Source organism: Lycium barbarum, chromosome 9, assembly GCF_019175385.1.
Source record: "Lycium barbarum isolate Lr01 chromosome 9, ASM1917538v2, whole genome shotgun sequence".
Lineage (NCBI taxonomy): Eukaryota > Viridiplantae > Streptophyta > Magnoliopsida > Solanales > Solanaceae > Lycium > Lycium barbarum.
In genome coordinates, this window is record NC_083345.1 from 59,640,111 (window position 1) to 59,667,404 (window position 27,294).

General features: G+C 39.2%; 1 protein-coding gene across 9 annotated transcripts; it reads right to left on the reverse strand.

The window, feature by feature from the left end:
* Window positions 1-1,902: 1,902 nt before the first annotated feature.
* On the reverse strand, window positions 1,903-27,294 carry LOC132608841 (uncharacterized). Of its 9 annotated transcripts, none has more exons than XM_060322603.1 (4): window positions 26,768-27,294; window positions 26,000-26,064; window positions 23,299-23,442; window positions 1,903-2,066 (listed from the first exon to the last, which is right to left on the reverse strand). In XM_060322603.1, the coding sequence occupies exons 1-4, from the start codon at window positions 26,906-26,908 to the stop codon at window positions 1,976-1,978; spliced, it is 441 nt and encodes a 146-aa protein (XP_060178586.1). In that variant the 5' UTR covers window positions 26,909-27,294; the 3' UTR covers window positions 1,903-1,975. The 9 variants fall into 9 exon arrangements, 7 of the variants coding, with proteins under 7 accessions (XP_060178586.1, XP_060178591.1, XP_060178590.1 ...); XM_060322608.1 differs by lacking the exon at window positions 1,903-2,066 and adding an exon at window positions 7,635-7,860 and having other exon boundaries at window positions 26,768-27,291; XM_060322607.1 differs by lacking the exon at window positions 1,903-2,066 and adding an exon at window positions 10,171-10,231 and having other exon boundaries at window positions 26,768-27,293.

Here is a 27,294-nt window from a genome sequence, read left to right on the forward strand (position 1 = left end):
CCTGTCCCGTCATATGATACTGTCATTACTCTTAGAGGTCTGTGGACACATGTGTGGGTCTGTATATAGCTGTTGTTGCGTTGTATGAATATGACTTATGTTTGCGGCGTACCCATTCGTAATGGCAGCCTTCTCGGCTTGTATATATATATATATATGTTTGGGATGTTGCGTTTAGTGGCAGCCTTGTCGGCTTGCGTAGATATATATATGTTGTTGTTGAAGATCGTAACTCCTCAGGAGACAGGTGCCTACGACATACAGAATTGTGACAGCTTTAGAATAACGTCCTGTTTTTTTTTTATACAAATAAGTTCATAATATGCTGGCTATAAAAGGTTATAGTTAACATGTGATATGGGTGTCCAATTCGGACACTAGTCACGGCCTACGGGGTTGGGTCGTGACATTATTTGCCTCCAGAGGTTCGGCGAGCTAGAGCCGATAAGTTCTTGAATTTGAGGCAAGGTAGCATGAGTGCTTTAGAGTATCGTCTCCGCTTTAATTCTTTGGCTAGGTATGCTTCGGTCATGGTAGCGGATATGGGTGACCGAGTGCACCGATTTGTGAAAGGCCTAGGGCCACATTTGATGGATAGGTGCTTGACTGCGTCCCTTCAGGACAATATGGATATTTCACGCATTCAGGCCCATGCTCAAAATTTAGAAGAAAGCCTATAACAACAAAGAAGTGAGCGTGAGCATGATAGGGGACATAGCAAGAGGGCCAGATCTTCGGGTCCGATGAGTGAGTGTAGAGGCGGGCACAGACAACAGTTCCTACTCTTAAAGAATTGATGATATGATGATATTATGATATGATGATATGATGATGATATGATGATATGGAGATGGCGGCCAGGAGGGCATATATTCCTTATTACCGAGTCCCTTACTAGAGGACCGGGACACGTATATATTTATGTTATGATGCTATGATTATAATTACCGAGTCCCTCACTAAAGGGCCGGGACACGTTATATATGCTATATACAGAATGATTATTCGGCCTTGGTTAGAGAACTCTATATTGATATTGATATGAGAACGATACAGATGAAATATGTTCAAAGGCAAGTTTTATGAAACTCTGTTTGTTGCATTGGGTCCTACACACCTTGTCTCAGTATGAGTCTATTACTATATTTTATGCTTTACATGCCCAGTACATATTCCGTACTGACCCCCTTTCCTTCGGGGGGCTGCGTTCATGCCCGTAGGTACAGATGCTCGTTTCGGAGATCCGCCAGCCTAGGATATCTATTCAGCTGTTTTGGAGTGCTCCTTTGTTCCGGAGCCTAGCTTGTGGTATAACTCCCTTTTGTTGTATACATATGTGTTTATTCGGGGTACAGCGGGGCCCTGTCCCTTCATATGATATTGTCATTACTCTTAGAGGTCTGTGGACACATGTGTGGGTCTGTATATAGTTGTTGTTGCGTTGTATGAATATGACTTATGTTTGGGGCGTACCCATTCGTAATGGCAGCCTTGTCGGCTTGCATATATATATATATATATATATATATATATATATATATGTTTGGGATATTGCGTGTAGTGGAAGCCTTGTCGGCTTGCGTAGATATATATATGTTGTTGTTGAAGATCGTAACTCCTCAGGAGACAGGTGCCTATGACATACAGAATTGTGACAGCTTTAGAATAACGTCCTATTTTTTTTATCCAAATAAGTTCATAATATGACCGAATAAGGGGAGCCTCGGGGCTCGCGGGCCCACCTCGAGTCAAATTGAGGCGGCGGACGCAAATCACAGACTTTAGGCTCCCTAGAGCCATCTACGAAAGTTTCGGAGGGTTTCGGACACAACAGCAAAAGTTATGACGATTCGAACATTCTTTGGACCAAATGCAACAAAAGGGTTCAATTGCGCTGGATGAATAGTACCCAAACTTGAACCTAAATTTCCAAGAGCAGAGCTACCCCCGAGATTCCGATCTTAACCTAGTATGACTAGGACATGCCAAAAGAATAATAGGTAGGCTTTACATACCTGGTTGGCGCCTTACGCTCGTCAAATCGCGATTCCCGTTTCGTCCGAAAACTGCAAATGGTCACTTTTACCAGTTACTATTCATGAGAGTTAGCATTTTCATCTTTGGGGCTATACTTGGCTACCGAAATTTCGGCAGCATTTCCCCTATAAATCTAACATCCCCGAGACTTGGCTCGGCTCAAAATACAACAACAACAACAACAATCCCAAACATCATTACACAATACAAACCACAATCAACCACACTAACTTCAAAATTGCACCTTATTACATAAGTTGGTAATTCTATATTCAAACTTCAAAATTCTTAATCTATTTCCACACTAGTCTATTCATTCACTCATTCACAATTATTCAAACACACCACCAACAATTTCCAAACCACATACAAACTTCCCCAAAGTTCATTACTTTCCATATTTCATTCAAAACACCAAAAGTTACGACGAACATTCTAACTTGCGTCGTTTCATTCCGAATTCATTATCATCAACCATAAATCATATTTAAAGTCCTTAATATCATAAATATACTATGATATACACAAATATACCAAAGGTATACACTTTCCGATAACGTCCGAAATCATTTTCTAACACCAAATTAATTCTCCAAACATTCATTTACGTTATAAAGGCCATGACGACACAACTAACAACCTTAAACGAAATCAATTCACACTTGTTTTCCCATCTAAGGCACACGGCCAAACACACCCTTTTTCACACACACACGCCATGCACAAACACGACCCCATCCCATAATCTTCATGCCAATCCAATTACTAACACACACATATCCATTTCATAACATTAAAACATAAAAATCTTACCTTGTTCTTAAGATTCCGATTCGCCGCAAACGTCGCCCTTTCGTCAAACTAATTGTACCACAACGAAGACCACATCGAGCTCATCAATCATTCAAAAGAGACTAGGTGTGTGGATTAGAAACAAAGGCCAAGAATTTTTTTTTTTTCTAACTAGGTTCGGCCGAGAGCCCTTCAATGGGTGTTCTTCAATTTTTTTTTTGTTCTAGATAATTACCAATTACACGGTGATATATATCCACTTATAGGTCATGTGCTATGCACATGACCTCAAGAAAATGGGCTTGGACCTTGCCCCCTTGGCCGGTTACTACACCATCTTGGGCCTCAATTTTTTTGTTGTCCAATCTTGGCCCAATTCATTAAGAGTCCCGTTTTGTAATTCCCGAAACTAATTTCCGAAATTCCAAGTTTACCCTCGGCCTTTCCCAATGTCTTAACATCAATGATTCCATAACCAACATCGTCATATTCACCATAATTAAAATATTTCTTCATAAGGCACAAATCTTAATTATTTCTCAATTTTCACTTACACGAAACACGGGACATAACATAATTAATCAACGGGGTTCATTTCACAAAAATATTTCCAAAATGGTCGTTGTGGTTCAAAATATAGTTTAAGATATCGTGGCGACCAAAACATTATTTTATGATAGTCAAATTCATAAACAAAAGTCCTTTACCGGCGTTATGCCAAAGTGAATCTTATAGGGCAAACAAAAGGGTTTCGGACTTAGCGGGCCCACCTCGGGTCAAGTCGAGGTGGCGGACATGACTTACGGACATTTGAGGTCTATGGAATCAAACATAAAGGTTTCGAAGTGATCCGACTATGTTTGCACAAGTTTCGGACGTTTGGTTACTTTCTAGCCAAAATAGGGTCCTTAAGCTTCAATGGGATTGAATGAATAGTAGTCATTTTCTAATTCGGATTTCGAGGAGTAGAATTGCTCCCGGGGTTCCAATATCAACCTAACATACTTAAGACATGCCCAAAAGAAGGAATGGGGAGCCTTACATACCTTTCTTACTTCGTACGCTCGATCAAACTCGATTCCCGTTTCGTCCAAAATCTGCAATTGGTCATTGTTATCAATTAGAATTTTCAAGGCTTAAGAATGCACTTAACTTCATTTTGTCTACCGAAATTTTGACAGCATCTCCCCTATAAATATAGCACCCCCGAGAATCATCTCGGCTCAAATAGTAGTAACAACAACCCAACAACATCAACAATGTCCACAATCACCACAATATAGCACAATATAAGGCAACTAGTTCTACTTTCCGACACAATGCAATAACGTTCATTCCGACTTCACATTTCCAAACTAATCTCAAATTTTCATATTCATCATTCATCAAGGTCATCACCATATAGTTTAAAAGCATTTCATATCGTTTTCACAAAATATTCACACGATATACAAAATATACAATTTTCCACCAAAACCATATTTCATTCAAAACTCCTAATATTTGGCATACATATACATAACATGTTTCCATCTTCCAAATCCACCAATGATCATCATAATTGTATCCTTACAACTCCATTTTCATAATGTCATAAAGTCATCATAAAACGACATAAACTTCTACTTCCCATTTCAATGCAAACTTATATCATTTCATCTTCATTTACATTGCAAGCATCACATTAACACGATTAACATATTAAACAAAAGTGATTTATTTCCATTCCAATTTCAACATCACACGGCCAACCTACACATTTCCCACTTCAACCAAATTCATTCCACTTTCATTCTCAACGCAAATCCCACAATTATCACAACTAGAATACAACTTAAATTTCCATTCATCACATGCACACATTAATACACACACGGCCACACATGGGTATGCACTCCCACTTTGCAAACTTCTATATTTTCATGAATTCTACGCATTTCCATATACTACAACACAAACAAACCTTCATAACTTAATAATAAGGAATGAATTCTTACCTTTTCTCTTCAACTTCTTCACTCAAATATGTTGTCCCATTGAAGAAACTAGTGCCCTTTCTTCCCAAATAATTGCACCATGTTGTAGAGGGACCTTGAATTAGTTCAAATACCACAAGAAAAATATTTTGGAAGCAAGATTTAAAGGGGGTGAAAGTGAGAGCAAGGGGTCGAATGCCCCTTCTCTCTTGCTCTCCTTGTTTTGTTTCCTCTCTTTGGCTTGTTTCTTGAACTTTCTAATGGCTAAGCTTGTATATATAATATGTTTGCTTACTTAGTTTGTCACATGGTCATCACATGACCAATTAAGTGGGTTGGACCCTCCTTGGCCGGCCACCCTTGGCCATTTGGGCCTAATTTTATTTCCATTGTCTTGAGCCCAATAAAGAAAATTCTCATTTTGTATTTCCCGAAACTAATTTTCAAAATTCCAATTTTTGCCCTTGGCCTTCCTCCGTGTTTCCACACCAATATTTTTCATGAACAACACACACATATGTGAATTTAAATCAACATATGGCCTTATTCCTTGCCAATCAAAATCATTCGAATTTTCCCGAACATGCGAAAATACGGGATATAACATCCTCCCCCCCTTTAAAAACATTCGTCCTCGAATGTTGAATTAGGTTGGTGGGGTAGTACCGTGCTTCGGGGAGGCCTTCTTATTGCCTGTAACATCGGTTCTGAAATTTGCAAAACATACTTCCATCTTGTTCCTCATCCGATTCCCTCGTCACACTTCTCGGTTCCTTGCAACGTTATCATTATTCCACGTCATATCAAACAGATTCATAACTAGGGTCGGACACATAGGAGCATACCGGACAAACTCATAGTCGGAGTCAAATGTACGGGACTGTAGCAGACAGATTCGTAGTCAAAGTCAGGCGTATGGTAGTATGTCAGACAGATCCGTGATCAGAGTCAGACGTACAAAAATTTATCAGACTGGTTCGTAGCCAGAGTCAATCGTGCAGAAGCATATCAGATAAGAACGTAATCAGATTCAAAGGTACAGAGGCATAATAAACAGAGCCTCATCGAAATCAGAGGTGCGAAAGTACAACAGACAGAGTTTTGATTAGAATCAGACCACTTCTACTAAGGCTTTCGTGATTTACGAAAATTTCCTTGTCGACACTTCATTACTCACCCTGATCATCGTGCCACGAATTATTTCATCAAAACCTGTTCACTCATTCGTAACTCGTTTGTCAAATTGCCATACAAATAGTTTTATGTGTCGTTTGTTGGCTCTTTCAAAGATCCTGCCTATTCGCATTTCGTGTCCTTCATCTTTTCTAATATCCATACTCATTTTATCTTTCAGATATCGTCACACTATATTAACTTGTAATGCAATCGGGGTTTGTCTATTCTTTGACAACATTCCTTGTCGTAGTCGCGATTCCCTTGGTCTCGCTTGTTTAAGTCAATTTTCAGACCTCACACACTTTTCCCTCGTTTCATATAATCATACTTCATCCTTTTCCGGAGGTTCGGCTCGGTCATATTTCCTACCTTTCGCTTCCTCCTAATGTTTGACCTTTTTGCTTTTACTTCACTTACTCTCTTTACTTTCCAATATCATTATACTGGAACCTTCCAGACTTAACAGATAGGGGAAATTACAACATCCTACCTTGTAACATACGTACCCTTTACCTTTGTTATTGTTACTTGGGGCTCGGTACCCTTATTCAATTGGCGCCTTTCGTATTCTAGCACCGGTCGCGGGGACACACGTAGTCACTAGTACAATCACAAATAGGGCATCATACGCGTTCATATATGCACACATAGTCATTTTCAACTAGGCCACACTTTACCCCCAAACATCATTCAAACCTATTCTAATTCCAAAACTGTAGCGTTCTTTTTCTGTTTCTGCTCTAATCTAACTGATTGCGCGTTGTGTGGCCCTTTTATGATCTCCAACCATCTCGTATATTCTAGTCTCACTCAGGCCATTTTAGCTTTCCATTGGTCTCTTACATCAGAATACAGAAAATTCCGGCATACTTCCCAGGGGGGTCACCCATCCTGAAATTGCTCCCACCTGAGCACGCTTAACCTCGAAACTGTGGTGAAATCTGGTGCCTTAGAGCAGATATGATCGCACCCGCTTTCTCATATGGCCCTTATTACATGATTTAGGGCTTGTCGAGGTCTCACAGATTCCGAAACACTTTTCGTCACACGCCCTTCCTTTTACAATTGTCGTTTGCCTTTTTTATAACCCGTATCACTTTTACAATTTCTTATTATTCGAAATCCGTATGCAATAGATACCCACAGTACTTTACAGAACATACGACTATATATCACATCCCAGCCGCTCAGAACTTCCGGTTTCAGGTAACAGAACGAATATTTCCAGACTTGCCCATCTGGCTTTTCCATATCGTTATTTGCCTCATACCGTCGTAGGTGAGGATTACAGATAGAATTCCATTTTGCTATAACTTGGCTCTATCGCACGATCTGAGACAGAAAGAAGGTCAACAATCCCTAAATGCCCCGTAGCCTCCTGTCTATAAGTGTGGCGCGCTACACACCCATAAACAAGACTCTACCGGACACGACTTTGCAGACAACCCCTAGGACAGACCTGCTCTGATACCACTCTGTCACACCCCGACATTTCGAGGGTGTGATGGGCACCCGACCCTTACTTAGGGCCGAGCGAACCCTCAGACTCCTGCTACACAGAAAATCACATCGAACTTTCTAAATCGGATAAGGTAAAACGCATAGTAAATTTTTTAAAATTTTTTTTTTGAAATATTCTTTCAAATCAAACAAATACATATAATCATACAGAATCCAGTACATAACTCAGACCTACATATCGGCTGATGGAGCCGCTTACATACAAACAACCAATACTCACGACACTGTTTGCAAAGTCTCTAACATAATCCAGAACCATAACATACGGACTCTGACTCGGCAGCACTCCAGAAGCAAATGGAGTTTGCTAACCCCGCTAGATCATCTTCTGTAATAACTTTAGCTCATCTGGGAGTACCTGCGCGGCATGAAACGCAGCCCCCGAAGAACAGGGGGTCAGTACGAAAATGTACCGAGTATGTAAAGCGAAAATATCACAAGTATAATCATAGCCCGGACCAGAAGCACAGAAATATATACAGAAGTATAACAGGCATAACCGAATCTAAACCCAAGACAGACATACCGAGTTCAACTGACAGAATCATCGCACAGAGCTGGGGCACAGATGTAACTGATACCATCATAATCAGAGACAGAGGTACAGAATGGAACAGACTGAGTCGTGGTCCGGATCAGATTACCAGAAGTACAACATACAGAAATGTAATTTAGCCGGACAGACAGAAGGGTAGCGGACAGAACCATAATCTTATCAGACAGACCAAAATGTACGAATAGAATCATAATTGTATCGGGCAGACCGAGGCGTAACAGACAGAATCAAAATCCAGACGGACAGACAAAATCATACTCCAGACAGGCAGATAGAATCATATTTCAGACGAACAGGAAGAATCAGATTCCCGACGGATAGACAGAATCACATTTCAGATGGACAGACAGAATCAGATTTCAGGCGGATAGACAGAATCATAATCCAGAGTTATATAGAGTCATATGCCATATCAGAACGCCGTAGCGTATCGGATCAGATGTTGCCACCTGTGAATCATATGATGTTTACAAAGAGTGTGCCACCTCGAGCTCAGCCCAGTACAGTGGTCACACCATACACAAACATATCGTATCAAATCATATCAGCTCATATCAGAATACGCGTCTACAAGGGGTATGCCACCTCGAGCTCGGCCCAGTACAGTGGTCATCCCATGCAGAAACTGCCCGTTTTTCCCGCTCGAGCTCTGCCCAGTACACGGGTCACGGACCAGTCTCGGGAGCTCGAGCTCCGCCCAGTACACTCCCAACGCGTCTGCCTGGTATCAAATCACACAGCGCAGATACTATCCGCTTTGGGGATCGAGCTCAGCCCAGACCACCCCTCACGGTTTTATTTCAGAACACCATAGGCAATATAGGGAAATAGTGCACGACAGCATAGCTTGGTCCGGCTTAGTGAATAGACATGGTAAGGCTTGCACGAATGGAATAGTGAGAGACCAGACACCCATAAACACAGACTCGATAGATACAAACACTTATTGCCATTTGAGGATTATAGACGTATTTCGGAACGATCAGAATTGATACGTGATATTTACGGATACGTTTACCACAGAATCGTTATGAACGTTTCAAAACAGATTTCAATCGACGGATCAGTTCAAGGAATCGGACAGTAGTCATAAGGCACATACATAACTTTTTGGATGGCACGATGGAATGTATTAACACACAACGTCTGGAGTCATTTTATATGTCCAAGCATTTTATAAGGCTTGTGAGAGTGATTCAACATACTATCAGAATATTCGTAACGGATTACTCGATCAAGATGTTCATATCCGAATACTCATATCAAAATAGCTCTAACGGAGTGCCTGTATCGGAACACCTATACTCAGATACTCGTATCAATAGGAGGGCATACGGTCGGATTGTCATGATTCGTACGATCAATAACCGGCCCAGGGACCTATGAGCGATATCAAATTAATGGGCACGAGCGGAGTCATGAACGACTAATGCAACTTACGGATCGGAATAGCTATAGGGCCCAATATAGTCATGTGTCGGCCCGTTAATCCAACTAGTCTGAACAAGTGGTCAACACGGGGTTTATTTCACAAAAGTTCTCCCAAAATTATGTTTATATTTCAAAATGTAATTTAGAATGTCGAAATACCCTTTTTTTTTATAAGCTTCATAAAATCATAGGTTGGCCCAATAGTCAAAATAATTCGGATAATTAATCAACGGGGTTCATTTCACAAAAATATTTCCAAAATGGTCGTTGTGGTTCAAAATATAGTTTAAGATATCGTGGCGACCAAAACATTATTTTATGATAGTCAAATTCATAAACAAAAGTCCTTTACCGGCGTTATGCCAAAGTGAATCTTATAGGGCAAACAAAAGGGTTTCGGACTTAGCGGGCCCACCTCGGGTCAAGTCGAGGTGGCGGACATGACTTACGGACATTTGAGGTCTATGGAATCAAACATAAAGGTTTCGAAGTGATCCGACTATGTTTGCACAAGTTTCGGACGTTTGGTTACTTTCTAGCCAAAATAGGGTCCTTAAGCTTCAATGGGATTGAATGAATAGTAGTCATTTTCTAATTCGGATTTCGAGGAGTACAATTTCTCCCGGGGTTCCAATATCAACCTAACATACTTAAGACATGCCCAAAAGAAGGAATGGGGAGCCTTACATACCTTTCTTACTTCGTACGCTCGATCAAACTCGATTCCCGTTTCGTCCAAAATCTGCAATTGGTCGTTGTTACCAATTAGAATTTTCAAGGCTTAAGAATGCACTTAACTTCATTTTGTCTACCGAAATTTTGACAGCATCTCCCCTATAAATATAGCACCCCCGAGAATCATCTCGGCTCAAATAGTAGTAACAACAACCCAACAACATCAACAATGTCCACAATCACCACAATATAGCACAATATAAGGCAACTAGTTCTACTTTCCGACACAATGCAATAACGTTCATTCCGACTTCACATTTCCAAACTAATCTCAAATTTTCATATTCATCATTAATCAAGGTCATCACCATATATTTTAAAAGCATTTCATATCGTTTTCACAAAATATTCACACGATATACAAAATATACAATTTTCCACCAAAACCATATTTCATTCAAAACTCCTAATCTTTGGCATACATATACATAACATGTTTCCATCTTCCAAATCCACCAATGATCATCATAATTGTATCCTTACAACTCCATTTTCATAATGTCATAAAGTCATCATAAAACGACATAAACTTCTACTTCCCATTTCAATGCAAACTTATATCATTTCATCTTCATTTACATTGCAAGCATCACATTAACACGATTAACATATTAAACAAAAGTGATTTATTTCCATTCCAATTTCAACATCACACGACCAACCTACACATTTCCCACTTCAACCAAATTCATTCCACTTTCATTCTCAACGCAATTCCCACAATTATCACAACTATAATACAACATAAATTTCCATTCATCACATGCACACATTAATACACACACGGCCACACATGGGTATGCACTCCCACTTTGCAAACTTCTATATTTTCATGAATTCTACTCATTTCCATATACTACAACACAAACAAACCTTCATAACTTAATAATATGGAATGAATTCTTACCTTTTCTCTTCAACTTCTTCACTCAAATATGTTGTCCCATTGAAGAAACTAGTGCCCTTTCTTCCCAAATAATTGCACCATGTTGTAGAGGGACCTTGAATTAGTTCAAATACCACAAGAAAAATATTTTGGAAGCAAGATTTAAAGGGGGTGAAAGTGAGAGCAAGGGGCCGAATGCCCCTTCTCTCTTGCTCTCCTTGTTTTGTTTCCTCTCTTTGGCTTGTTTCTTGAACATTCTAATGGCTAAGCTTGTATATATAATATGTTTGCTTACTTAGTTTGTCACATGGTCATCACATGACCAATTAAGTGGGTTGGACCCTCCTTGGCCGGCCACCCTTGGCCATTTGGGCCTAATTTTCTTTCCATTGTCTTGAGCCCAATAAAGAAAATTCTCATTTTGTATTTCCCGAAACTAATTTTCAAAAATTCCAATTTTTGCCCTTGGCCTTCCTCCGTGTTTCCACACCAATATTTTTCATGAACAACACACACATATGTGAATTTAAATCAACATATGGCCTTATTCCTTGCCAATCAAAATCATTCGAATTTTCCCGAACATGCGAAAATACGGGATATAACATGAATCATGAATGTTGAAGTGTTGTGAATACAAATACGATATAAATGATGTTTATAACGTGAAACAAGTAGTAAATGCACGAAAGTACTATGGTGAGATATAGGGAGAAATATGGGAAAATTGGAGGAAAATGGTGGATTTTGCTAATGGTGCATAAATGATGATTTTGATTGCGATATTGTGAATAGCATTGTGAATGTTGGGGGTAGATATAGAACATGGGAAAAGTAGTAGAAACGAAGGAATTACTGCCCAAATTTTCCTAGAACTGGCGATCCGTTCTTGTAGTCAATTAACTAATGAAGTACGAATTCTCTCATGAAGGTGACGACGTGGTATCGAAGGAGAATAAGTGGGCAACAACTTAGCTAAACGGCAAGGTATGTGAGGCTAGTCCTTTCTTTCCAATGGCATGAATCTTATAGTCCGAATTACCATCTTTCCATGAGCTCCTACATTCCAAAAAGTTAAATGCCTATATGAGATAAGTTATACGATATGATGATGCTAGGATGATGATGATGTTAGTCCTTGCCTACACTCACCTTATGTACTAGTCCTTTCAAGGTGAGGCAGAATGTCCGTAATTGCTCCATAAAGTAATCGGGGGGTCACGATCTTACGTCACCCCAATAGAGTAAAGTTGTTCTCAAACTTTACGCATGTGCTATGATAAGATAAGAATTTTACAATGAGTACATTATTATGATTATTTTATGATAAGCATGGCATGAGCATTGCATACCGGGCCTAGTTGGCCGGGCAGACACCGCTTCGACGGGCGGCGATACGGATACACCACAACCTTCGGGCGTGGGCAGACACCACTAGTGGGCGGCATGAGATGGTACCCCGGACGCGGGAGGCCTGGACAAGGGCTTATATTATTGATTATCACACCGTTCCGACATGGGCGGGCAGCTTGCATATGATGCATACATGTTACGATGATAAGTATGAGTAAGACAACATGCATTATTTCATTTATGATTATCGGTCAGATCCATATGCTTTATATTGATGCTCTCATTATATTATTGATGCCTTTCTTCATTGTTCATGCCTCTCATACTCAGTACAATACTCATACTGACGTCCCTTCTTTGGACGTTGTGTTCATGCCCACAGGTAGACAGGGAGGCGAGCTTGATCCAAATACTTAGGAGCTGTCAGCTGTTGGGAGCACTCCATTGTTCGGAGGTGCTTATGATTTCTCTTTGGTATATATGTATATATATTTTGGGCACGACAGAGTCTTGTTCCGTCTATGTATTCATTATGATAGTAGAGGCTCGTAGATACGTAGTGTGGATCAGGTGGTCTCAAAATATTCTATTATTATGTATATATTATGTTGATGGACGAGAGGCATATGTATATAAAGTACTTATGTTTTGATACAAATTATGTTTCCTATACTTTCATGCGTAAAACTGGCAAAAGATCACTAAATGAGTAAAATGAGTAGTAGAGTGAGCGGTGCTCGGTATCTAGCTCCGGGTACCCGTCGCGGCCCCTAGTTGGGTCGTGACAAACATGCCCGGGCATCTAGGCGCGGTGGAATCTCATCATCACAAAATCAATCATTACCCATCACTATTACACATCTCATGAACGTATCATAATCTTATCATAGCTTGGCATATTAATACACAACATAGGAATATTATAAGTTAGCATTATTGATCATCTTATAAACATACCATGACTTTATATCAATTCACATTTAGCATTAGGAGTATACATTAGACTTTGAAGACAACCATGGCTATGTCGGGGTGAGGTAAGGTCGTAAGCCCCCGATTATATTATGAACATTTACGAGTAGCCTGCCTCACCTTGAAGGAAAAATACATAAGGTGAGTGTGAGCAATAATATCATGAACTCTCGAATCGCTATACTTTAACTCATCATCATAACTATCATGCTCGTATGTAGTTTAGTATATTTACGGACTTATAAGCTCCATCATATAGGAGGATCATGGAAAAACTTGGAAGATTCATGCCTTTGAAGGAAGGGATAAGCCTTACATACCTTTGACTTTTAGCTAATCTATCGCCTGCGTGTTCTCCTTTAATGCACAAGTTCTACCTTCAAGAGAATTTATATCGTCATTAGCTAAGCAATTGTAAGAACGACCTTTCTAAATCTAGGGAAAATTGGGCAGCACTTCCTTTGTTTATACTGCTTTTCCCATAGTCTATATCAACTCTCAAATGCTCACAACAACATTCACAATATTGCAATCAACAATCATCATTCATATACATTCACCATAATCCACTATTTCTCTTCAATTTCTCCACATTTATGGTTATAGCTTACTATCGCGTTTCCTCGTATATAATACTTATTTCATGGCCTAAATTTCATTTATGACGTGTTCATTCTCACAACACCCCAACATTTATGATTCAATCTAACTACCATCCAAACATGGCACTATTCACTCATTAATGACCCATTTCTTATGTCTTTCTACAATTCAAGTATCTTAATCTTCCATTACCTTAAACAACATGGTTTAGTCATGAAACTTACCTTAGATGATGGTTGAACAAGTCTTGAGTGGAGTTTCTCCTCTAGCACCCAAAACCCTGCTTCACCTCCCTTGGGTTTTCTTGATCTGGATGAGCTTTCACTTGAGTTTCATACACTTTGTTTCATGATTTGGTGTTGTTGATCTTGGTTTTCCTTTGATTCTCTTGTGGAGGAGTATTAGAGAGTATTCTAGATGTTTCTAGAGAGAAAGGTCGTGAAGATGAAATGAACTTAATGAGCTTGGGTCTCCTTTTAATGACTTAAAATCTGATCCGGAATGAACAGTAGTTGAAGTGCACAGTGGTCGTAAACCCAGTTTACGGTCCATATTCCAGTTTACGGGACGTATATCGCAGTCGTATTTAAGCATATCAAAACCAGAAAGGTATGCTGAGGATCATGGTGATTTACGGTCGCAGTTTACGGGCCCGTATTTCAATTTACGGTCCGTATTCCAAGTCGTATTTAACCATTTAAACATTTGACAGAAAGTTGAAGTTTTGCGAGTTGAAATACGTCATGGTGGTTTACGGGCCATATACCACTTTACGGTCCGTATTTCACTTTACGGTCGACTGGGCCAAAATGCAAATCTGCGACTTTCAAGTCTTCAAAACCTATAATTAGTCATTGTGGAGCATAACCTATCTCTTTTTCCCATTGCCTTTGAAATCTTACTTAGGGTCGTCAAACGTAATTCCCTTCTGATTGAAACACCATATACTCATATTCTTCGTTAGTCAATTCGTTGTACATTCACGGGGAAATTTACGAGGTGTAACATTCTTCCCCCCTTTTGGAACATTCGTCCTCGAATGTTAAACACTCGGGATTCTGTGAAAATTTCGCTAGAGTTTCCCCTGTAATATGGCACTACTATCCTGCCACAACAACCCATAATATCATTGCCTCACAGGGCCACAACACAAAATAAATTCTAAGAAAGACTTACGAAAGCTCCCGAAAATAGGGGATATAATATCTGAGTAATGATGGAAATAGGGGTGTTCAGATACTCTAATTATTACACTTCATTTATTGCATACTTACCTCATATTGTTGGCGTTCCATCTTGAGTCTCTTCTGGGGGTTGAAATAAATGCGGGTACTCGGACTTCATACTTTCTTCCGTTTCCCAAGTCATTTCTTCTCGGTTATTATTTCGCCACAAGACTTTAACTGAAGCTACCTCTTTATTTCAGAGTCTTCGCACTTGCCTGTCTTAAATAGCAATAGGAACCTCTTCATAGGTTAGCTTTTCTGTCACTTGCACATCATCTATTGGGACAATCTTTGTAGGATCTCCAATACACTTGCGGAGCATCGAAACGTGGAAGACTGGATGGACTGATTCAAGCTCCGAAGGAAAATCCAATTCATAGGCTACAAGACCCACCTTGCGGATAATTCTGTAGGGTTCAATGTATCTAGGGCTTAGCTTCCCTTTCTTATCAAATCTCATCACCTCTTTCATTGGCGATACTTTCAAAAATACCCAATTACCAGCTTGAAATTCCAAGTCTCATCGGCGATTGTCTGCATAAGACTTTTGGCAACTTTGGGCGGTTAACAATCGATCTCGGATCACCTTAACTTTTTCCACCGCTTGCTGAATCAATTTAGGGCCTACTAGTTGTGCTTCTTCTATTTCAAACCATCCGATTGGGGATCTATATTTCCTTCAATATAAAGCTTCATATGGGGCCATTTGAATGCTGGAATGGTAACTATTATTGTATGCAAATTTGATTAGCGGTAAATGATCGTCCCAACTACCACCGAAATCCAGCACACATGCTTGTAGCATATCCTCCAAGGTCTGAATAGCACGTTCGGCTTGTCCATCAGTCTGTGGATGAAATGTCGTACTAAGTTTCACTTGAGTGCCTAGACCTTCTTGAAAAGTCTTCCAGAACTTGGTTGTAAACTGTGCTCCTCTATCTGTAATAATAGATAATGGAATAACATGAAGTCACACAATTTCTTTGAGATATAACCTCGCATAATCTTCTGCTGAGTAGGTAGTTCTAACTGGAAGAAAATGGGCCGCTTTTGTGAGTCTGTCCACAATCACCCATATCGAATCATACTTGCCTCAAGAATGAGGTAATCCCACAATAAAATCCATGTTAATCACTTCCCATTTCCAAATAGGGATTTCCATTGCTTGTAATAAGCCTCCTGGCTTTTGATGTTCGATCTTTACTTGTTGGCAATTTGGACATTGTGCTACAAATTCGGCTATGTCTCTCTTCATGCCACCCCACCAATACATCATCTTGAGATCACGATACATTTTGGTTGCACCTGGATGAATAGAATACAGAGAACAATGTGCTTCTTCTAGAATTCGTCGGCGCAATTCTGCTACATTCGGCACACATAATCTGCCTCGGTACCTAAGAATTTTGTCCATAGAAACTTCAAATGAAGACTTCTCTTTTCCATGAGATGTGTCCCTGTAACGACACAATTGAGGATCTTCATATTGCCGTTCTTTCACTTCCATATCCAAGGACGAAGTTGAGGGGTCATTGATGCTAATCCCTGCATTACCTGAATCAATTACACGTACTCCCAGATTAGCTAATTGGTGGAGCTCATGAACCATCTTTTTCTTTTCTGGAGGGACTTCACATAAACTACCCATTGATCGGCGGCTAAGCGCATCGGCTACTTCATTCGCTTTTCCGTGGTGGTACAAAATGTTCACATCATAATCTTTTAACAATTCTAACCACCGCCTCTGCCGTAGGTTCAACTCTTTCTGTTTGAAAATATATTGAAGACTTTTGTGATCTGTATAGATATCCATATGCACACCATACAAATAATGCCTCCATATTTTTAAGGCATGAATAACCGCAGCCAATTCGAGGTCATGAGTTGGATGATTATTTTCATGTTTCCGTAATTGTCTCGAAGCATATGCAATAACTTTACCATGTTGCATCAATACGCATCCTAATCTGACACCGGAAGCGTCACAATATACCACATAGCCATCCGACCCTTCTGGAAGTGTTAAAATCGGAGCTGAGGTCAATCTGCCCCTTCAACTCTGGGAATTTTCGTTCACAAGCATCATCCCACTGAAATTTAGCTGACTTCTGGGTTAGCTTCGTCGATGGGGCTGAAATAGATGAGAAGCCCTCTACGAATCTTCTATAATAACCTGCCAACCCCAGAAAACTACACACTTCTGTAGGCGTCGTAGGGCTTGCCCAAGTCTTCACAGCTTCAATTTTCTGAGTGTCGACTCGAATGCCATCATCTGAAATAACATGGCCTAGAAATGTCATAGAATTTAGCTAGAACTCGCACTTTGAAAATTTTGCATACAATTCTCGGGCTCGAAGAATGCCAAGAACAATTTGCAAATGATCTGCATGTTCTGATTCTGTGCGAGAATACACCAGAATATCATCAATAAATACTATCACAAATAAGTCCAAGAGAGGCCTGAATACATTGTTCATCAAGTTCATAAACACGGTCGGAGCATTAGTCAATCCAAATGACATCACCCGGAATTCATAGTGGCCATATCTCGTTCTGAAGGCTGTTTTGGGAATATCCACTTTTCTAACCCTCACTTGATGGTAACCCGACCTTAAATCTATTTTAGAAAACCGCTTGGCACCTTGCAATTGATCGAATAAGTCATCAATCCTTGGAAGAGGATATTTGTTCTTTATCGTCACCTTGTTCAATTGCCTGTAGTCGATACACATTCATAGAGATCCGTCTTTCTTCCTCACGAACAAGACCGGTGCTCCCCACGGTGATGAACTGGGTCTCATAAACCCCTTTTCGAGCAAATCTCTCAACTGTGCCTTTAACTCCTTCAAATTTGTCGGGGCCATTCGATACGGAGGAATAGAAATAGGCTTGGTGTCTGGAAACACATCAATGGCGAAGTTAATCTCTCTTTCTGGATGAAGACCTGGAAGCTCATCAGGAAATACATCTGGGAATTCATTCACTACCGGAACGGATTCGAAAGTTGGCGACTTTGCCTCGGTATCATGAACCCGAGCTAGATGATAAGTATAGCCCTTGGCTATCATCTTTCTTGCCTTAAGGTAGAAAATAAACCTACCCTTCGGAGATGCTGTATTACCCTTCCATTCAAGCACGGGCTCTCCCGGAAATTGGAATCGAACCACTTTCAATCGGCAATCAACATTAGCATAACACTATGCCAACCAATCCATGCCCATAATTACATCGAAATATAACATTTTCAACTCAATAAAATCAACCGTGGTCTGGTCATCACATATCACAACTACACAATTTTTGTACACTTGTCTTGCTATCACGGGATCACCAACCGGAGTAGACACCTTAAAAGGTTTGATTAGCTCAGGTTTCACCCCAATACAACCAGCAACATATGGAGTAATATAAGAGAATGTAGAACCCGGATCTATCAATGCATACACATCACCGGAAAATATAGACAATATACCTGTAACCACATTCGGAGAGGACTCTAGATCCTGTCGTCCGGCTAAAGCATATACACGGGGCTGAATGACACCTGAAGTAGATGCTACCCCTCTGCCTCTACCTCGGCCTGCTGACATCTGGGAAGTCTATCCTACCGGGCGTACTGATGAAGAACCAGCTGTTGAGCCTGTGGGCGACATGGCCCTGAGTGTAGTTTCTGGCACCGGCTACATCGTGGAACTGGTGGTCTCCTCTGACTGTAATCACCCCCAAATCTCGAACCTGAAGCTCTCGAACTCTGACCCTGTCCTGAAGGAAAAGAGCGATCAAATCCCCTATCCGCGAATCGTGAAGGCGCACTAGTCATTGACTGACCTGAATGTCGGGTATAGGTCTGCCTGGATCCCCCTCTATAATCACTGCCTGTGCCCATAGATCTAGCCCTCTTGTTTTGTCTTCTATCACTGTCGTGATCACCCCTTTGTGGTTGTTGTCATCCCTCTAAGTTCTGGGCATGGGCTTGTATTCGGGAAATATCCATCCCTTCTTGCAAAGAGGCCGTCAAGAAGTCCTTGAACAAATATGCCCCAAGCCACTCACAAATCTATGTACACGATCTCCCATGTGGACCACCATAGTCGGGGCATATCTTACGAAGGAATTAAATTGCATGCTATACTCCCGGGCACTCATATTTCCTTGCCTCAGATGTAGAAATCTATCCGCTCTAGCTCGGCGGACCTCGGGTGGCAAATAGTGACGAATAAATGCATCCACGAATTCTTGCCAAATCGGAGGAGGCTCATTCTCTCCCCTTGATAATACCCAGTTGTTATACCATAAAATTGCCACATCCCAGAGTCTATAAGATGCCAACTCCACGGATTCAGTTTCGGAGGCATGGAAAATCTTCAATGTCCTCAACATCTCATCTATGAAACTTGGCTGGTCTTCATCCGGTTTTGACCCGAAGAACTCCGGAGGATTTAGACTCATGAAATCACGGGCTTTGGTACTTGATGCCCGATCACTTGAACTCACATTTTGTCGTTGTGCCTGTGCGGTAACCAATTGTGTCAATAGATGTATGGCCTCGGTCATTTGTTGACCCGTAGCAACCAGTAGACGGATTGGAGCTGGGCCTCCTCCTGGCTCTTCCACATTAGGCGGGGTAGAAGAAGTATTAGACAAGGCCTCATTATGTGATTCGCCTTCTTCTATATTCATCGGAGGCTCTCTTTCTACTCGCCTCTTTGTCGTAGTCTTGCCCTTCTGGGCGGCTGTCGCCTTTCCCTTTGGTGGCATTCTGAAATCATAACACACTATTAGGGAAGATAAAATCTTATACATGGCTCTATCGGACGATTCCATGAGAAGAAAGATGGTCAAGTTTTCTAAATGCCATGTAGCCTCTTGTTTATTGATCTGGCGCGCAACACATCATAAACAAGACTCTACTAAACACGGCTCGTAGACACTTCCTAGGACTGAACCTGGCTCTGATACCACTTTTGTCACGACCCAGCTAGGGGCTGCGACGGGTACCCGGGGCTAACAACCGAGCACCACTCATTCTGCTACTCATCATGCTCATTAACTACTCTTTTATTGATTTTTATACTCAAATCATAAGAAAGTCATGTTTCATTTGTAAACATAAATAGTTCCATATATATAAGCCCTTTAGGCTATCAAAATAATATATACAATTATGCCATAGTGACCCTGTCAGACCACATAACCCACACTGTGTATCTACGAGCCTCTACTGAAGTACAAAACGCATAGACGGGACGGGACCCCCGTCGAGCCTAACATATACACAAAAGAATGATCAAGCACCTCCGAAACAAATGAGTGCTTTCAATCGGCCAACAGCTTCTATGAGTCTGGCTCAAGCTCGCCTCCCTGTCTACCTGTGGGCATGAACACAGCGTCCAAAGAAAATGGACATCAGTACGAATATTGTACTGAGTATGTAAGACAAGAATGAAATAAATATGATAGGAGGATCATCAGCCATAAGAGAAAGATATAACCTGCAAGAGTGTCATAAGCTAATACATTTCATACATATATCATATTTTACATAATCATGGTACATGTATCATCACATCACATATCTTGTTGTTATCCCGCGTCCGGGTAACCATTCTATGCCGCCCACTGGTGGTGATCATGCCTGGCCCTCTAGGCTCGGTGTAACATCGTAGCCCGCCTTAGCGGTGACATGTCCGGCCATCTAAGCATGGTGGAACCACAGGCAGCCCGCCTTAGCAGTGACATGCCCGGCCATCTAGGCGCGGTGGAATCTCATCATTACAAAGTCAATCATTACCCATCACTATTACACATCTCATGAACGTATCACAATCTTATCATAGCTTGGCATATTCATACATAACAAAGGCATATTATAAGTTAGCATTATCGATCATCTTATAAACATACCATGACTTTACATCATTTCACATTTAGCATTAGGAGTATACATTAGACTTTGAAGACAACCATGGCTATGTCGGGGTGACGTAAGGTCGTAAGCCCCCGATTATATTATGAACATTTACGAGTAGCCTACCTCACCTTGAAGGAAATAATACATAAGGTGAGTGAGCAACAATATCATGAACTCTCGAATCGCTATACTTTAACTTATCGTCATAACTGTCATGCTCGTATGTAGTTTAGTATATTTACGGACTCATAAGCTCCATCATATAGGAGGATCATGGAAAAACTTGGAAGATTCATGCCTTTGAAGGAAGGGATAAGACTTACATACCTTTGACGTTTAGCTAATCTATCGCTTGCGTGTTCTCCTTTAATGCACACGTTCTACCTTCAAGAGAATTTATATCGTCATTAGCTAAGCAAGTTTAAGAACGAGCTTTCTAAAGCTAGGGAAAATTGGGCAGCACTTCCTTTGTTTATAATGCTTTTCCCATAGTCTATATCAACTCCCAAATTCTCACAACAACATTCACAATATTGCAATCAACAATCATCATTCATATACATTCACCATAATCCACCATTTCTCTTCAATTTCTCCACATTTATGGTTATAGCTTACCATCGCGTTTCCTCGTATATAATACTTATTTCATGGCCTAAATGTCATTTATGACGTGTTCATACTCACAACACCCCAACATTTATGATTCAATCCAACTACCATCCAAACATGGCATTATCCACTCATTAATGACCATTTCTCATGTCTATCTACAATTCAAGGATCTTAATCTTTCATTACCTTAAACAACATGGTTTAGTCATGAAACTTACCTTAGATGATAGTTAAACAAGTCTTGAGTGGAGTTTCTCCTCTAGCACCTAAAACCCTACTTCACCTCCCTTGGGTTTTCTTGATCTGGATGAGCTTTCACTTGAGTTTCATACACTTTGTTTCATGATTTGGTGTTGTTGATCTTGGTTTTCCTTTGATTCTCTTGTGGAGGAGTATTAGAGAGTATTCTATATGTTTCTAGAGAGAAAGGTCGTGAAGATGAAATGAATTTAATGAGCTTGGGTCTCCTTTTAATGACTTAATATCTGATCCGGAATGAACAGTAGTTGAAGTGCACAGTGGTCGTAAACCCAGTTTACGGTCCGTATTCCAATTTACGGGCCGTATATCGCGGTCGTATTTAAGCATATCAAAACCAGAAAGGTATGCTGAGGATCATGGTGATTTACGGTCGCCGTTAACGGGCTGTACACTACAAGAAAAATGGCTAATAGGGACGAGAAAACTGGTCCCTAAAAGTCATTTTCTGGTCCCAAAAATTCTATAGCGAGCAGATTTTACTGGTCATCACTTGTCCTTAAAGGCTCTGCTGCTAAAAGTCAATTGCGACCACTTTTTGTGATTGGTCGCTATAGATTTGTAGCGACCAGAAAAAGACTAGTCTCTAAAACACTTTTTGTGACCATATTTCCGGTCATTGAAAACGTAAAACAACATACTTCTTCTAGTCTTAAAATTCTTTAAAGACCAAATATCTGGTCACTAAATATATTCTGATAAAATATAAGATCTTCTCTAATTCTATTATTCTAAGAGATCATACAATTTATAACATAGAAACTCAAATGCATATAAGCATTATCGATAACATATCCTTTTCATATATAACATGTAATTCGTTACAAAGAAATGGATTCATATTCCATTAGTAGCAATTTATGGCCATGATAGACAAGTCTTTGTATGGCTTACACAACCCTTTACGTAAAAAGTTAACATCCCTAGCAAAAAATGAAAAAATAAGTTTAACAACCCTAGTAAAATGATAATCAACTAGTTAACTTGTATGATGTCTTCAAAATCCGCATCTTGAATAGTAAACTCAAGTCTTCATATCTTGTAAAATATGTAAGACAAATTCTATCAAGAAAAACTACAAAAATAGATAAAACATTTTTAAATTAACCACTCATCTAAAATCCAAATTTGATCAGATGTACAAACCTATAGTAGAGAAGTTGAACAAAAATGTACTAGGAGCTGCAAGAATACAAACAATAATAAATCAAAATATCAACAAAAGACTAGAATTTGTTAGTCATGGGTACCTCAAAATAAAGGAAGTGAAAAGCGGGATTCGACTAGAAGGGGGTGATCTTGATCTTCCTCCACAGCAACAACTCATAAAGCTTGCGTGGATGTGCACAAAAGCTATTATCACCATCATACAGTGGGTTACAAATCTTGAAAGCCTGCTATGCACAAAAGCTCAGGTACAGTAAATAAGGGTTACACAATTCAAGAACAGACATCTTTTAAAAAAGAAAACACAGCATGGGTGAAATAGTACTGTATGTGTTCATCTAATGTGTAAAAATGAGTACAACACCTAGGAATATAATTCTTGAATTCATTTAAGTGGCTAAAACAAGAAAATCAGAATATTAGTCTAATTTCACTAAAGAAAAGGATGCAGATTCAACATGGATACATATAATACATTTAAGCTTAGTCCAACACAACATATAGATTCTGATACGCTAGATTTATCCTATAAAATGATTTCTAAAGATAAAATATACAAGTTATTATCACCATCATACAGTGGGTTAAATAAAAGTAACAAAAATGATAAACAAACCAAGTAGCATGTACGTGATAAAGTAGTATACTAGCTTCTACCATTATATCAGGGAATAAGTACACTTTCTTTTAGCAATGCTGAAATCCCTTTAGGTTGAATAGTAAAATATAATGACACATAATCAAAGGACCTTATTGCTAGAAAGAAACTCATTTGACGTATTATAAGTTCCTAAGATTTATGTTAGAAAGAAACACACCTGACGTATTTTAGAAAATCTCGAAAGAAAACTATACTTCTAGAAATACTTATTCATCTATTTATATATAAAAAAGGCCAAAGTAGCAATCAAACCTTGAAGAAATCTAAAAAGAGCCCGATGACATTCATGTGGTTACGAAGTAGATGGAGAAACAAACAAGGATCCAAGATATTGAATCCGAAAGTGACTACCTAACCTAAGATGCTAACAGACATTAGTGTTCCGTAAACACAACATCACAACTTTCCTCTATTTCACTTTGTATGATCGACTTTCTTAAAAGTTCTAAGACGAGTTAAACATTAGCTTAAAGAAGTCTAACTGCAATGGATCTATATTAAACCAAATAAACAAGCAACAGGTAACTAAAAAAGCTACTCTAATACTAGATCTCTAGAAATGCAACAACTTGCGTTAAAACATAATCTCTTAAGTGATTTACTAAAGCAAAGATTTTACATAGCCTATCCCACAGTCAAGTTCAATGAGGCTCTTGGATTACATATCAGAAGAGTAGAAAATAAAGCTGAAAATCCAAATTCAATTAATAAAGGATGTACCAACCTGATGTGAACTAGGCTCATCATATCCATCCAAAGCACATAGAAATAATTTTATCAATTATGCACCCAACTAATTGAAATATCTAATTGAAAGAGGAATAACAATCTTAAAAAATGAAATATCTAATTGAAGTTGAATACAAACATAACACATTCTCTAAAAGAGAGATTACTAATTAGCAACTCCACCCTTTGATCACATCACTTATATTCATATTTTATTACTCATATAAGCAAGCTTATCACAGAACTGACACATGTCTTAGGCAGATAACCAATGGGTAACTTACAGCGAAAAGAACACCTATTTTCAGACATCTACAGACATAATTTAAAAGGGAACCCACGTAAATATGCATAACAAAACTAGAGACAGGACTACATGCATTAGCAGTGAGGCAACAATTGGAAAATATTACGAGTAACTACAACAAAGATCATAGAATGTAAAGTCTAAAACTAAAGACAAGGAAAAGGTGACGGGCCAAACAGACAGTCTTAAGACCTGTTATCTAATGAAACTAAACAAGCTTTAACACGTCGATCAAACTATAACTTTTTCTTTAAATTTGAAGTGAACATCCCTAAGGTGGCAATCTCTAAATGATTAACAGCTCAGATACATAGATCTTGAAATTCAATAGACAACTTCTAAGACATAATCTGTACAATGGAAATACAGGTCCTAGTATATGATTTTCAAAACAAAACACATCGTCACTTTGTTTCCTTAAGTATTCTAACATTTAACCTTAAATAGAATGCAGAAACTAGCAGTCACAAATGTTTACCGAATATTTATTAACCGAGTAAAGTCATAGAGCAGGGAAAAGGCATACTCTAGCTCAACTAAAGATGCAGCCACTAATGTTTTTCCAAGTATGACTTTAAAGAAGTGAATCCTGGGATATAATTTCTAAATGCTAGAAGTTTCAAAAAGAAATAAGGTTTCAAGATCAGCAAGTCTCAAAGCATTCTTTCTGGATAAACAAATCATTTATTGTGCCTTCTAAATGTTATATATATATATATATATATGTCTTACAACATGTTTTTTTTTTCAAACAAAATCAGTCATGAACTTTTATTTATAGACCCGATATGAACTAAAAGCATGTTTAATGAACCACTAGCAGAACATATTCTTGGCGCACAGATACACAAGAAGAATGTCGCCAAACATGGACACACACACTAAATTGCAAGCATGAAATCCAAGTAGTAGATTATGCTGTCCCTTTTCTTAAGATTATGCTATCCTATGAACATGATTTTTAGGAGAATGTACCTCAAATTTTAACATGACCATCACATAGAAAAAGCTTCTGAAACAAACAACACAAGATAGTTTGTAACAGGCAAAAGAAAAAAAAAAAATTAAACCATTTGGGAAAACCTACGTTGCTTGGTCTCGGGTGCAGGTGTCTGATACTGGTACTGATCTAGAAGTCGGATCCTTCATGATCTGAAATTTAAGATTCGGGGGTATGAATCTAGGTATCGATACGGGTGCGGGGATTCGGCTAAAAATAAATCAACTATATAAAAATATAGTTATATGTCTTAATTATGAGACATTATGTGGAAACTTATAAGGTATTCGGATGAGAAAATATTAATCAAGAGGAGAATCCCAAAAGGAGTAAGGAAAAGAACTGACATATAAATTTCTATATACAAGCTATTCCATTTTCTTCAATTTCATCTTAGCTTTTGTTTTTATTATAGAAATCATTGTATTTGTCCCAAATTTCTCCGTTGATTTTGGTCAAAGTATCCAAAATCAATTGATTATATCCGGTACGGATCCCACACCCACACGCATGTCGTGTCTACACGGGTGCGGTACCAAACATAAAGTGTCCGACGAACTTAGGGGAAAACAGATGTCCTTAGACGTTGCCAAGAATCTAAGCCCAAAGCCCCCAACATACAAGAAATAGAAATTGTTTATCAAAGTTCAATATTGGGGATAAAAAATTGTAAAATCAGATGACAAGACAAAGTCACAAATGTAAGATGAAAATCCACATTCAAGAAAAGAATAAAGAGATACCAATAATGCGGTAGTGAAAGAGCAAAATAAAGGAGTGACAAACAACACAAGCATACACAAAATCATAGCCCTGAAGAACCAATTAATCAACAAGAAAAATTAGAGAAACAACCTGGCAGCCAGGAAATATGAGGAAGCACGGATGATATGACCAACAATGGCCACAGAGAATCTTTTCTCCCGCTGATAATGACCTCCTGGCGAGCTGACTCTCCTCCGATGATAACCCCAACTCAATCGCACAGTACGACATGTCACAGAACAAAAATACAAAATATACCCGAAACAACACACCAAAACCGAATAGTCGTAAACCCCTAAAAGGTCGTGAAGAACAGTTGAAGACACAAATTGCCAGTTTGAATGAAGAAATCAAGCACAAATTTCAATGAACAGGTTGTCAAAATGATGAGGAATTAGGGATTTTGTGAGATTGAGATATGGGGAGTAAACCCTAGTCACTAAAATGATGAATGGAGGAACGTTTTTTTTGCTTATTTTTATATTTCTTTATAATTATTAATTATATATTATATTATATTTTTGGAGGAAAAAATGGGTGGCGCTTGAGTCCCGCCCCATTCACTGTATTAGGGACCAGAAATTGACAATTTTAGGGATGAGATTTAGTCCCTTCGC

Coding starts and splice junctions, on each gene's coding strand:
- LOC132608841 (XM_060322603.1), bottom strand. CDS start 26,908: ATGTCGTACTGTGCGATTGAGTTGGGGTTATCATCGGAGGAGAGTCAG. Junction 26,065..26,767: donor TCATATTTCCTGGCTGCCAG/GTTGTTTCTCTA, acceptor CTTAAATTTCAG/ATCATGAAGGATCCGACTTC. Junction 2,067..23,298: donor TTCACTTCCTTTATTTTGAG/GTACCCATGACT, acceptor GACCATTTGCAG/TTTTCGGACGAAACGGGAAT.